This window comes from Rhipicephalus sanguineus, chromosome 8, assembly GCF_013339695.2.
Source record: "Rhipicephalus sanguineus isolate Rsan-2018 chromosome 8, BIME_Rsan_1.4, whole genome shotgun sequence".
Lineage (NCBI taxonomy): Eukaryota > Metazoa > Arthropoda > Arachnida > Ixodida > Ixodidae > Rhipicephalus > Rhipicephalus sanguineus.
Window position 1 is genome coordinate 14,508,195 of NC_051183.1, and position 11,574 is coordinate 14,519,768.

At 45.4% G+C, this 11,574-nt stretch overlaps 1 protein-coding gene across 2 annotated transcripts; it reads left to right on the forward strand.

The window, feature by feature from the left end:
* The first annotated feature begins 241 nt into the window (after nucleotides 1-241).
* On the forward strand, nucleotides 242-7,954 carry LOC119401425 (uncharacterized). 2 transcript variants are annotated; one of them, XM_037668214.2, is made up of 4 exons: nucleotides 242-1,109; nucleotides 3,058-3,139; nucleotides 4,596-4,631; nucleotides 7,056-7,954. In XM_037668214.2, exons 1-4 carry the CDS (start codon nucleotides 316-318, stop codon nucleotides 7,068-7,070), a joined length of 927 nt encoding a protein of 308 aa, XP_037524142.1. In that variant the 5' UTR covers nucleotides 242-315; the 3' UTR covers nucleotides 7,071-7,954. The 2 variants fall into 2 exon arrangements, with proteins under 2 accessions (XP_037524142.1, XP_037524143.1); XM_037668215.2 differs by having other exon boundaries at nucleotides 242-1,105.
* Nucleotides 7,955-11,574: the final 3,620 nt, after the last annotated feature.

Sequence of the window (11,574 nt, forward strand, 5' to 3'; positions counted from 1 at the left end):
TAATCATATCGTGGTTTTGGGACGCCACACAAGGAGCCCGCATAGACACTAGCACCAAATTTCCCTCTATGAACCTCTCTTCGCGTGTGCAGGGAAATCTCGGAGGTCATAAGGCGAAAAGTGGAGGAGAGACGAAACTGCCCTCTCTTGTCGGCTGCGGTGGCTACTACGGTCCCTAAAATTATCGGGACCGTAATTCCCGTAATCTGGCTCGGTTACCTTGGGACACAAGGTACGTGCACTTTGTGTCCTGTAGCGCCCTCGTTCAGTGCCACCGCCACCACCGCTGGCTGTGTGTCCACGTGTATCGTCGACATGGGGCGCCGGCGTATCGTGAGAACGCCGTCCGAGGAGCGCGAATACAAGCTGAGACGTAAGGAAATGAGGCGGGCCCGCATACGTGCCCGGACAGATGAACAACGTGCGATCGAAAGAGCGAAGCACGCCGAACTTCAACGTCGAAGGCGACAGGATGCGGCGCTGCGCGAACGCGAGGCCGCGGAGAGGCGAAAGCGTCGGGAGGACCCCGAAGTTCGGCAGCTGGAAGCGGAGGCACAGCGCGCACGGCGAGAAGATGCGGCGCTGCGTCGTCGGGAGGCCGAGGCGAGACGTAAACGGCGACAGGACCCGGCACTTCGGCAGATGGAAGCCGAGGCACGTCGTGCACGCCGCGAGGACGAAGCCGTGCGAGCGCGCGAAGCCGAGGCAAGGCGCGAACGCCGGCAGGACCCCGTAACTCGGCAGCTGGAAGCGGCCAAACACCGTGCCCGCCGCGAAGATCCAGTAGTACGGGAACGTGAGAGAGAGACAAGGCGACAGAGACGCCTGAGGCAGCAAGCTGTACAAACGGGAGGACGATTCAATGATAACCCTTTCGGATATGCATGCGATGTTTGCAGTAGTCTCGGGTTTAAAGCAGACCTTTCGCCTGTCAGCAGCACGCACGTACCTCTGCTTGCTCCCAAGTTTCCATACGAAGATGTATCTTCATTTATGTTGTGCTCCACGTGCCACCGCATGCTTCGAAAGGGCACAATTCCTACTCGTCGGACTGATTGCTTGCATCCGGTGGATCCCTCTGAGTTACTTGAAGTCGACGTTGTGTGTAGGTAGTGAGCCATTGCACAAATTTTGTGAAAATGTTGTGACAGCCCTGTCTGACCTAAGTGCTGCATGCTGACAAAGAAAGTATTTTTCTTCCTCCATACTCGGTAAACCATTGTAGATGTTGCTAGGGCAGCTTATACAGCGTGCAAATTTTTTGGCCCACTAGTATAGTGCATGTTTTCATGGAGAAACCATACATTCTTGAAAATAGGTGTCAACTAAGGTGTATATCCGCACCAGAAATCCTGATGTACTTGGCCGACGATGAGCATACTGACCATAAATATGTTCTTTTGCAATTGAACAGCAGCGCAAACTATATGCACAGATCACAGAGAAAAAGCACAGCGATGTACTTAGTCGACGATGAGCATGTGGCCAATACACATTGAACTGAGCACATTTGCGTTGCCTTTCAGTGCACGTAAATTTTGCCATTGCCAGTCAGCACTTGCATACATTACATCCTTGTCTCTCGTTCAAAAATACTGTTTCATAGACTATGGAACATCATGTTTGTGTAGCTGTAACTAGGTGATTGTGTTCAATGCAGGTGTAATAATCATACCCTGACCATAAATACAGTTACACAATTGAACAGCAGTGCAAACTATACGCACACATTACAGAGGAAAAGGACAGCATAGTTTGCACTAGCTTTTTATTCATGTGCATTTCATTCAACTCGCCCCAGTATCAATGCTATTACATGTAGTATTGCTGCCATGTTATCATGCGCATAGGCGTGTGCACAGGGGGGGGGGGGGGAGGGGGGCGGCCGCCCCCCCTAATCACCTAAGAGGGGGGTGCAAAATCGGCCCTGTACATTGACCCTTCTAGTTACCTAAGAGGGGGGGGGGCACAAAATCTGCCCCATACGTTGACTTAGTAGGGGGGGGGCGCTGCGATGAACCTTTGCCCCCCCCCCCTCCCCCTGATGGGGAACTCTGCGCACGCCTATGATCATGCTTGTTTGCCACAGTACCATCTGTTCAGTTATTTCCAACTTCTCTAGGTGTCACTGGGATGCGTGGTAGTGTTCTCGGGTAGTGCGCACATCATTTTGCACTGTGGTAGTGCACTGAGGTGTGCCCTGAAGCACAACCGTAAGCACGTTGCTGCATGTGACCCCAGGAGCTGTGTTGCGGCACTTTCCAATGGTGAATGGTCCAGTGCTACATCTCCGTCGATAGCGTATTTACTGCTAAAACACAACCAAGTGGGCATGTCATGATCTTGTGGTTAGCTCAGCTTTGCAGTGGAACTGGGGCACTCTAGTTCCTTCTGCTGGTAGCACGACACATGAGCATTTATGCCTAGTCGCTCTGTGAATATCACGCTGTGGTTTTTTACACAAAGAATTTTTACTCGCAACGTACCTTCTATTTATAAAAGCCCAAAGAACACAATTTGTTTTGCATGATGTGATCACACGCCAACCGTTGGCAAGCAACTTATTCATTAACTAAGTATTTATATACTTGCATTGGTTTGTAAGCGTTTAGTATGCCGTTTTCACATGTATGAAATGATTGTGGTTTGAAAGCAACGAAGTGCGTGAAAGAGTAATGGACAGCAGCTTTGTACATGTGTGCAGATTCGTAGTAGTACGTGAAGTCACTTGCTATATAATCTGAGGCTGTCCTGTTTTGTAGACAATTGTAAGCAAAGTAATCTTTTTCGAAATGCTGTGGCTTATGCCAGGATGCACACATTTGCTTGTGAAAGATGACATCGTGCGTTTAATTTAAGTCAGCTGTTTAGTGCAAACGGTTTGAGGGCCTTAATGAAGTTGATGAAGTGGTGCTTTCTCACATTTGCTTTAATCTGCCAAGAGTGAATGTTGAAAGAAAAAATCTTAATGCCTGAAATTTGTGCATAATGCCCGAGACATCATGGAGTTCGCCGATAAATTGAGCAAATGTTGTCTATGCATTTTCTGTATTGCAGCAGCGATGATGAAGACTTGCAGAATTCCTTGCACAGCCTTGCCAAACAACTCGGTTGTGAACAGAATGCTGAAGAAAACAAGGTGAGGTTTAGTCAGTGCAATGGCTTAGTGCTGTGTGCTTCGACCCAGGAAGAGGACTGTATGAGGGATGTTGGGTTCAGTTCAGTTCATTAATGGAGAAGTTGGCAGCTATTAATCTGTCCTTTTGTTGTTCTGTCAAGAGGCATGCTTTACCGCCAATGGAGGCTCTTTCCTTTTGCCTTGAATAGTGTCAGCAAGCGGCGTTCCTTCCCCATTTTCTCCCATCTGCCAGAGTGCCTAGGAGCCACGTCACATTCACATGGCCACTCCCACCTCCTTGAATTTCTGTTCCTATTTTGCTTCGTAGGACATTTCCTGTGGAAGCAGCATGTATTTTACATTGGATGAGTAACATTAGTCATCGTCGGGGCAAAAGTTGTGCCAACCTTTTGGCATATTTCTCCGCTTTTGTAGCTATCCATGCAATCCTTTATGAATATAAGAGTCAATAGAAGACATTCTTTTCGCACAGCTGAAAAAAGTAACCTGAAATCACCTGCCTGTCTAAAGGCGTCACGCCCTGTCAAGATCATGAAAAAAAAAAGAAATACACATGTGTACAGTAAGTGAACGTAACGTTTAGAAAAAAGAGTTCTAAAAATTAATCAAAGGCCTTATAGACTTTTGTGTCGTGCAGTGGCGTGAATCCAGCTAAATCACAAGGGGGTACACACATCTTGCCATGTCAGCCATTCTGTTTTTATTTTTATTTATATAAAAATAAAAACCATGTTTTGAAATAAAACTTTAAAAAACGAGCATGGGTTTCCAGATCATGTAATTGCAGTGTTCTATTGAGTCTTCTCCGAAAGCGGTCAAGCGGCAGTTGCGATTTCAATAGTCTCACCCAGCTAAAGTGTATTGAACACAGGCCTACACACACCACAAAATAAACAGGCATTAACAAAAAAGGTTGATTGCACTATACATAACTCTCGAGCAATTGAAATATACGGCATTTGAAAGATAAATGTCAAGGGGGGCAATGCAAGGGGCGTTCCCCCCAGCCTGAACGCAAGAAGGGTCGGGACCCCCCTGACCCCCAGTGATTTGCGGCAGTGGTATCATGAAATAATTTAAACACACAACTAGCAATTGAACTCCTACATTCCTAAATGTAAGGTACGTATATAACTGGCATTCTTATTTGATTAAAATAAAGAACATAACAGAAATTTATGTATTTGTTCTCATACTGGTTGATTGTTGCTTGCAGACAGATGGCACTGGAAAGCTGATTTTTAAAACTGTTTGCTTCTTTCTTTTTAAACAGTTGGGTTTCATTTAAGGGTAGTGAATAAATTATCAGGTCTGTAACAAGGATCTTTCTTCCATTCATATTGTTTTGTGCAAACAGAAGATTACACAAAGTGTGTGCAAATTGTTCAGTTCATTGACAACTTTATCCATCTCATAAAGCATTCCTGCCTGCGATGATGATTTTTTTTACCTGCAGAAAACTTCTGATGTGCCAAACAACAATGATGTGAAGGTAAGAGCATGTTCCTCTGTTCTGCTTTTTATGTTCAGTTATCTTTTACAAGAGTTTTATTTGCAACATACCTTATTTATTGAAGGGACACTAAAAGTAAAGAATAGTTTGTCAGAGTGAAATTTCAATGCTTGAAAAGGTCTAAAACAATATTATGAACACCAGCACTTTAGTAATCGAGAAATTTCGGTAAGTGTAGGACACGACTTGTGCCGCCAGTGGGACATTTTGGTGGTCATCACACGTACTCAGACTATCCATGATAAAAAACTGCGGGCAGTTTGCACTAAGTCACACAGAGCTTGGCACAGCGAAGCACAGACCCATCGCCACTCGTACTCCCCATCGGCCAACATGTCTAGCTTCAAGATGCATGGCTTCCTCGTCGGGAGTACGCAGCTAGGCTGTACATTATAGAGTGGAGGTTGCGCGTGATGTCTCCGTCGGTTGGTGTGGTTTAGCTACTGCGCGGCTTGACCAGGTGGTGCGGTATCTGGTCGCTAGACGACGCGATGCTTGCTTCCTCTTTCTTTCTTTTTCCTTTCTTTTTCCTTTCTTTCTTTTTTCTTTCTTTTTTTCTCTCTTTGCTTCTTTCTCTTTCGTTGATGTTCTCTCTGTCTCTCTTTTTCTTTCTGCATTTCTTTCGTGCTATTTCTCTCTTTCTCATTCTTTCTGTACTATGCTTTACTCCCTCTCTCTCCTTTCCCTCCTTCTCACACTCACTTCCATCTCCCACCCCCTTGCTACACTATACCATATAAGGCTATGCTATGCTCTGCTAGCATGCCTGGATAGCTGGTTAGAACACTCGCTTTCGGTTCGAGGGTACGCTGGTTCAAACCCTGCCTCGTGAATACTTTTCTTTTTCTGCAAAAATTGTTTCTTTATCTTTCTTTATATCTTTCTTTTTGTCTATCTCTTTGTTTCTCTCTTTATTCCTTTCTCCCTCTCTCTCTGTACTAGTTCTCAGGTGGCCGCACAGTGGCACATACCCGTTAAGATGATAGTTTTCTGCGATTGACTCACAAGGAACGATTTGATTTGCTAAACAGCTTCGCTTTAGTGCCCCTTTAAGTACTCTCAGAAACATTGTTACGAGGCGTTTGCCTGTCAGTGCTCTGCAATTGGAGCTATACATTGCAGCATGGAGACAAAGAGCAGATCTGTAAGCTGTTAGTCAGATGGTCAGCCATGCTGTTTCTGCAGCCTTTCATACGATTGCAACATACATGCTTATATATTTTCTGTTAACTTGCAATTCCCATCACAATTTTATGGAGACCTCATATGATCACCCGGATTGCTGGAAAATTTTGATGGATGCTTAAACTTCATCTTTGAACGCGCAATGCTATAGCGTTATCAGACCCCATTCACATCACCTTCTCATTTACTTGCCATGCTTCACTTCTTTGTGGAAACTCAACCGTGCTCTGAGGGAAGGAATGTCTGTGAGTGTGATATCGGCCATTGCAAACTCTCCTCGGGCGCCTCCTGCAATTACAGTTGTGAAGTACCCAGTACACGTATGTAAGGTAATACGCACACCTACATAGCTGCACACTTTGTTGATGCTGTGGCTGATGATGAATGATGGCTCAGCCCTTTGTAATAGGTTGGCAGCTTTCCACCCACTCGTTGCGCACTTGCCCGCAAAAGACAGCCTACCAACAATGCTGCGGATAAAGAGAATAAATGTCCATTTGCCATGGGGGTAGAGTGTGCAGAGTGATTTGAATAACCAGGAAAGCCAAATTTGTCATTCCTGTGCAGTATGTGTGGTTGCTTTTTTTACGTTGTCTTTCTTGTCCAGTTTGAGTAGGGTTGAAAAGCTTTGCAGGCTATAGTAAGTATTATAAAATTCATATGTTACACCTTATGCCCATTTGCAGGTGTGAGTTTGACATTCAGTAGCACATTTCATCATGTAGCTTCCGGAATTTCTTTACCTCTATTTAATACAGGGCTACACCATGGCACCTTCATGAACAATTGCAGTAATGATAAGTGTCATCCTGAGCTGTAAACAGCAGTGATTGTGTACATGCACTCTCCATTTGTCCCTTTCCTTTTCTTTCTAGTCCATTCCCCACTACCCGTGTTGGGTAGCAAACCAGATATCGGTTCTCTGAAACGTTTTCTTTGTTTGCTTTCTTTATTCTTCTTTACAGCACATTCCCAGCCCATTGAGTTGTGCTTTAAAGCTGTTAAATTTTTTTTTGCTTGTGGAAGTGTCCTTCAATGCTCTTCAAGCAGAGTCCTTCAATGCAATGTCCTTCAAGTATTGAAGGACACTGCCTGTAGTATCCTTGTATAGTTCCTTGTTTGTTCTGATTCACTATTGCACTGTTTTTGTTTGTTTCATAAATGGTATTTGGTTTCTTCTGCTGCAATGCCCTTTCTTCTCTATCTGCATTCTTCCAGAATCTACATCTTTAATCATGAAAGAAACTGACGCTGACTAGCGACCTTCTGTGTACAACATCTTCTAGAAGGGATTTATACACAGAAAAGGTGCACAGCATGAACCTGGAGGTCCACGCAAGAGAAAAGCCTTGCAAGTGTCCACACTGCAGGAAGCACTCTGCTTGACGCACCCACTGTTACATGTGTCTTCTCTGTGATAAGGGCTTCGGACTCACACAGCCTTACCCAGCATGTGATAAGCCCCTCATCTGGCAAGAGGCCCCGCACGTAGTCGGCAAGAAGTTCATGCAATGGAGTAATGATAAATTGCATGGGAGAGTGGTGCATACATGTTAGTACCTATTGCATTGTCTGTACTGCAGAAAACAATGCTGGAGCACAGTTAAAACTACTAAACTGACAACCCACATCCCTAGCCATCGCAGTCATGGTGATGATAATAGCCTGTGGTCGTGTACAGCTTTAGAATGGAGTGGCACTTAGACCTCGGAGGCACCAATGAGCGCAAGCTTTAAATAGACGTCATAAGCCGGACCACTGGTGACCCATTTGTTGGAGAACATCACTGGATATTTGAGCAGGATTATTTCTTAGTCGTGGAGGCAGTTGGCTGCCATGTTTTAGTCATTTGGGCGGGGTGTCTCTTGCCTTCCTAAGTTGTATCTGATTACAGCTCCACTTGACACGAGAGGTGAAAGGATTGTGACTGCCGAAGATGCATGACTGAACTAGGTGGCAGAAAGGAAAGCTTGGCAAATTGAGCAATGGGTAAAAGAAGGATGTGTCAGGAGTGAGTGTAGCTGTAGCATATTGAGATGTGAGGAAGGATGCTTAGTGCATGTGACAAGCCAACATATGTCAGCAAAAAAATTGGAACTCACTCAGACTCGCTCAAGAAATATTGTTACGACCGCAGTCACTTAGAGTTGTGGGCACAGGTTCGCCCTTAATAAATACGTTTGTTTGACTAGTCTCTGTGCTTCAGCATCGCTACAGAAAAAGAGGACTCATGGTTCTCAAACCATGTCTTTGCAAAGTCTTCTAAAGCAAAGTATACACGACGAAGCTTCTCCCTCTCGTCCCATCCATTCAAGTTGGCCACTCTCTCAAGAGGTCCAACCAGTCCTCCACGTCCTCGAACGAGTCGCCATGGAATACTGGCGGCTTGTGAGGTTGATTGACGACCACTTGCGACGGTGTTGCCTGACTAGTCATAGCGGTGGCGTCCGTCGTCTGAGTTCCCCTTGGCATGAAGTGTAGAGGACTGAACTCAGGCGAGTCACCTCGAAGACGACGGCTGGCCCTCTGGTGCACAGGTGTCAGCTCCACGCGATCGACTCGTTGTTGGTCGGGGCTAAGCTCTCTTGCGTTCGTGGGGCTTCGATTCATACCCCGCACCTCCACCAGAAATGTAGCGATGCTGAAGCACAGAGACTAGTCAAACAAACGTATTTATTAAGGGCGAACCTGTGCCCACAACTCTAAGTTACTGCGGTCGTAACAACTGCGACACAGTCGAACACCATGGAGGTCATCCCATTGTCTTCCTCTTTTTCTTCATCCGAAGTCCCGAGCGCGTGGTGCATGCGAGCCGGGTCCGACCAGGTGCGCGTGCCACGATGGTCTTTGCGCGGCAACGACAATACGGCGCGCATGCATGTCCTGTATGCGCATGGATGGGCGCGTTATTTGAATGCGGCTAAGATGACGCGGCAATATGTTTTGCTCTGAAGGCTCACTCAGACTCGCCGAAAGTTTCCTCAGTCGGACTCAGACTTGCTAAACTTTTTCTCAACTAGACTCACTTGGACTCAAACTCACCAACATATTGCTCAGCCGGACTCACTCAAGACTCACGGCTTGACCTGAGTCTAAGTGAGCCTGAGTGAGTCAACTCATGAGTATGTTAGCGTAAAATTAGCTTTTTTGACAACGGTCTTTAACGTCAATAGTATCTCATAATCGGTGCTCTACAATATGCCTTTTGATCTTGTACCTTCAAATATGAGTTATCATTGGTTTCAATCCAGTAAGGATATTTTATATGAAATACGCGACTCACACAAGATATTGGTTTCAAGAACTTCCCGTGAAAGAGCTTGCGGGGGGGAGGTCATGGCGCCCCGCCCCTAACTCATGCCTCTGATCAATGAATATTGAGGTGGTGCATGAACACAAGTGCATTGAGACGTGTGAGTAGACTTCAGTATAAACGTAAACCAATATACAGCCGATAGTAAGGCTGACAGGGAGTAAATGGGACCATAGGTCGGCAATAAACGGTGGAGCTCACTCAAGCTCGCTCGCTTAGAGCTTACTTGGACTAAGACTCGCCAATATTTTCGTCAACCAGGCTCACATGGACTGAGATTCACTAAACGTTTATTCAACCGGACTTACTCGGACTCAAACTCGCCAAAATATTAGTCACCTGGACTCAGACTCGCGGCCCAACCAGAGTCTGAGTGAGTCGACTCATGAGTGAGTTTGCCGACCAATGCACACCAAGCAGTGTTGCATAATAAGCATGAATGTGACTCATTTGTGCTCAACTTCTTTACCAAGTTATAATGTATGCTAGTCTTTTTATGAATTTTAACATGAGGAAAATTATTGGGAGAATGTATAACTGAAATATGAACACAGAACAATAAGACCCAGCAGAGTACAATAGAACCTCACTTATACCAAACCCCTTTCTCTGTGTTTAACGTCTCTGGCATTCAGTTCCAGCATCTACGGACATCTATGTATTGGAACCTCCTTGTCGCATGTCATACCCGCAACATTCCTGCCTGATACATTCCGAACTGTCGCTGCGGTAGAGGAGGTGCGTCAGTGAGTTTGGCAATGAGGAGTGCCACTGGCCATCCGTATGCTCAAAAAGGGTCTAGTTCAGATAGAGGTGCAAAAGAAATGCCAGCCTTGCACTGAGGATTTCTTTAAGCCTTAAACTGATTAATAAATAATAATTATGAGGTGCAGCTGTGTGCAATGCGTCTGTTTACAAGTTTGCAGAAAATTGTGTCATTTTAACTGCATGTTTGGGTACGTATGTTTCTGGGCTACTGCATTGTTTTTTTTTTCGCAGTCCCGCAAAAAGCCTGCCATAAGTACGGGAGGTAGCCAGAAAATTTATCGGGAGGGGGGGTTCTATCTTTTTTATGTATCTTCATGTGTATATACACATGCAAAATTGAAAAACTTTCGGGGGCGTTTGAACCCCCTCTCCCTGGCTATGCCAATGCATAATAGTACCCATACCACACGGGTGCGAGAAATGGCATTTGGTAGTTAAGGCACTAAGTTCCTGAATTACATATTTTGCAGCCGAGCTGCCATGTCTAAATTTATGCCATTTGACCTGATGATGTCGATAATAACAACTTTTTAAATGACCAATTTTAGGGTAATAATCAAATACAAACACACATTTTAACAACTCTAACCTGCATTCAGCAATAGGGAAATGTAGAAGTAAGCATATTATATTGCCATTAGCTTGGGTTTGTTCCTGTCTTTTACAATGTTTCAACCAACCACAGCAACTTCGGTCACTGCATGTGGAATCCGAATTCTAGAATCTGACATGGCACTGTCACGTCGAAACCGTTGTAATTCTGAAGTGAATTTCGCTATGGTGCAACTGAGGAACATGCCTTGTGTTGAAAGTCGTGCATAAAATATTTTTTACACTATAAATGCTATTTCAAGTGTTTTATGTGCACTGCACTGAGCAAGCTTTGGCGATGAGAGTACGTATTTCTCAGTCGAATGAGTTCTAGTGAAGGCATTAGGTGACGATTGGCACGGCCGCTACATAAAAAAACGGGTGCGGCCTGCTGTGTCGCGTCGTGGTCAATGGGGGAGCGCGTCTCGGCTGAGTTGACACTTGCAGCCACTGTTTTTGGTGGGAACGCCACTGCAAGGCAGACGCTGGTTCATGCTACAGTGCGGTCGCCTCAGAATTTATGCATGTTCATGTGCTTTTTTGTGTGATCATGTGTGTGAGCAGTTTGCCTCATGTTTCCTGTGCTGGAGTGCAGTTTTTTGATGTGCGCGTGTGTGGCAGACGGTTTTTTCTAGCGGTGTGATGCCGTGAAGCTGTTTTTTGCTGCTGTGCAACTCGAGCACAAGAAGAGACGCTACTGTGAAGTACCACGAATTTCCCTGCAATCTATAGTGTCGGAAAGCGTGCCTGAAGAATATTTCTCGCCAAGGACCCTCAGGGAAAGTAAGCAAGTGGAAGCCAAGCGACAAGTCGCTGGTATGTTCATTAGATTTAACTGATAATGACTACAAAAAGAACACGAATATTAGGCTTATGCTTCCGAGTGTGGTCTCGACTGTGTTTTCCGGTTGTCCACACTACATGCAAAAGAAGAACACGCAGCCCAGAAAATGCTGGCGAATGAATCCAGCTGATGACGCATTAGTTTGGGCAGGTGATTGTGGAAGCTCAGGAGAAAGCCCTGGGAAAGACTAGATCGAAGCGCTCGTTTCACAGTCGGCCTCA

Bases quoted from the DNA above. Each gene is read 5' to 3' on its own strand.
- LOC119401425 (XM_037668214.2), top strand. From the start codon at position 316: ATGGGGCGCCGGCGTATCGTGAGAACGCCGTCCGAGGAGCGCGAATAC. The intron at 1,110-3,057 runs GTAGTGAGCCAT...TCTGTATTGCAG, and splicing joins GAAGTCGACGTTGTGTGTAG to CAGCGATGATGAAGACTTGC. The intron at 3,140-4,595 runs GTGAGGTTTAGT...TTTTACCTGCAG, and splicing joins AGAATGCTGAAGAAAACAAG to AAAACTTCTGATGTGCCAAA.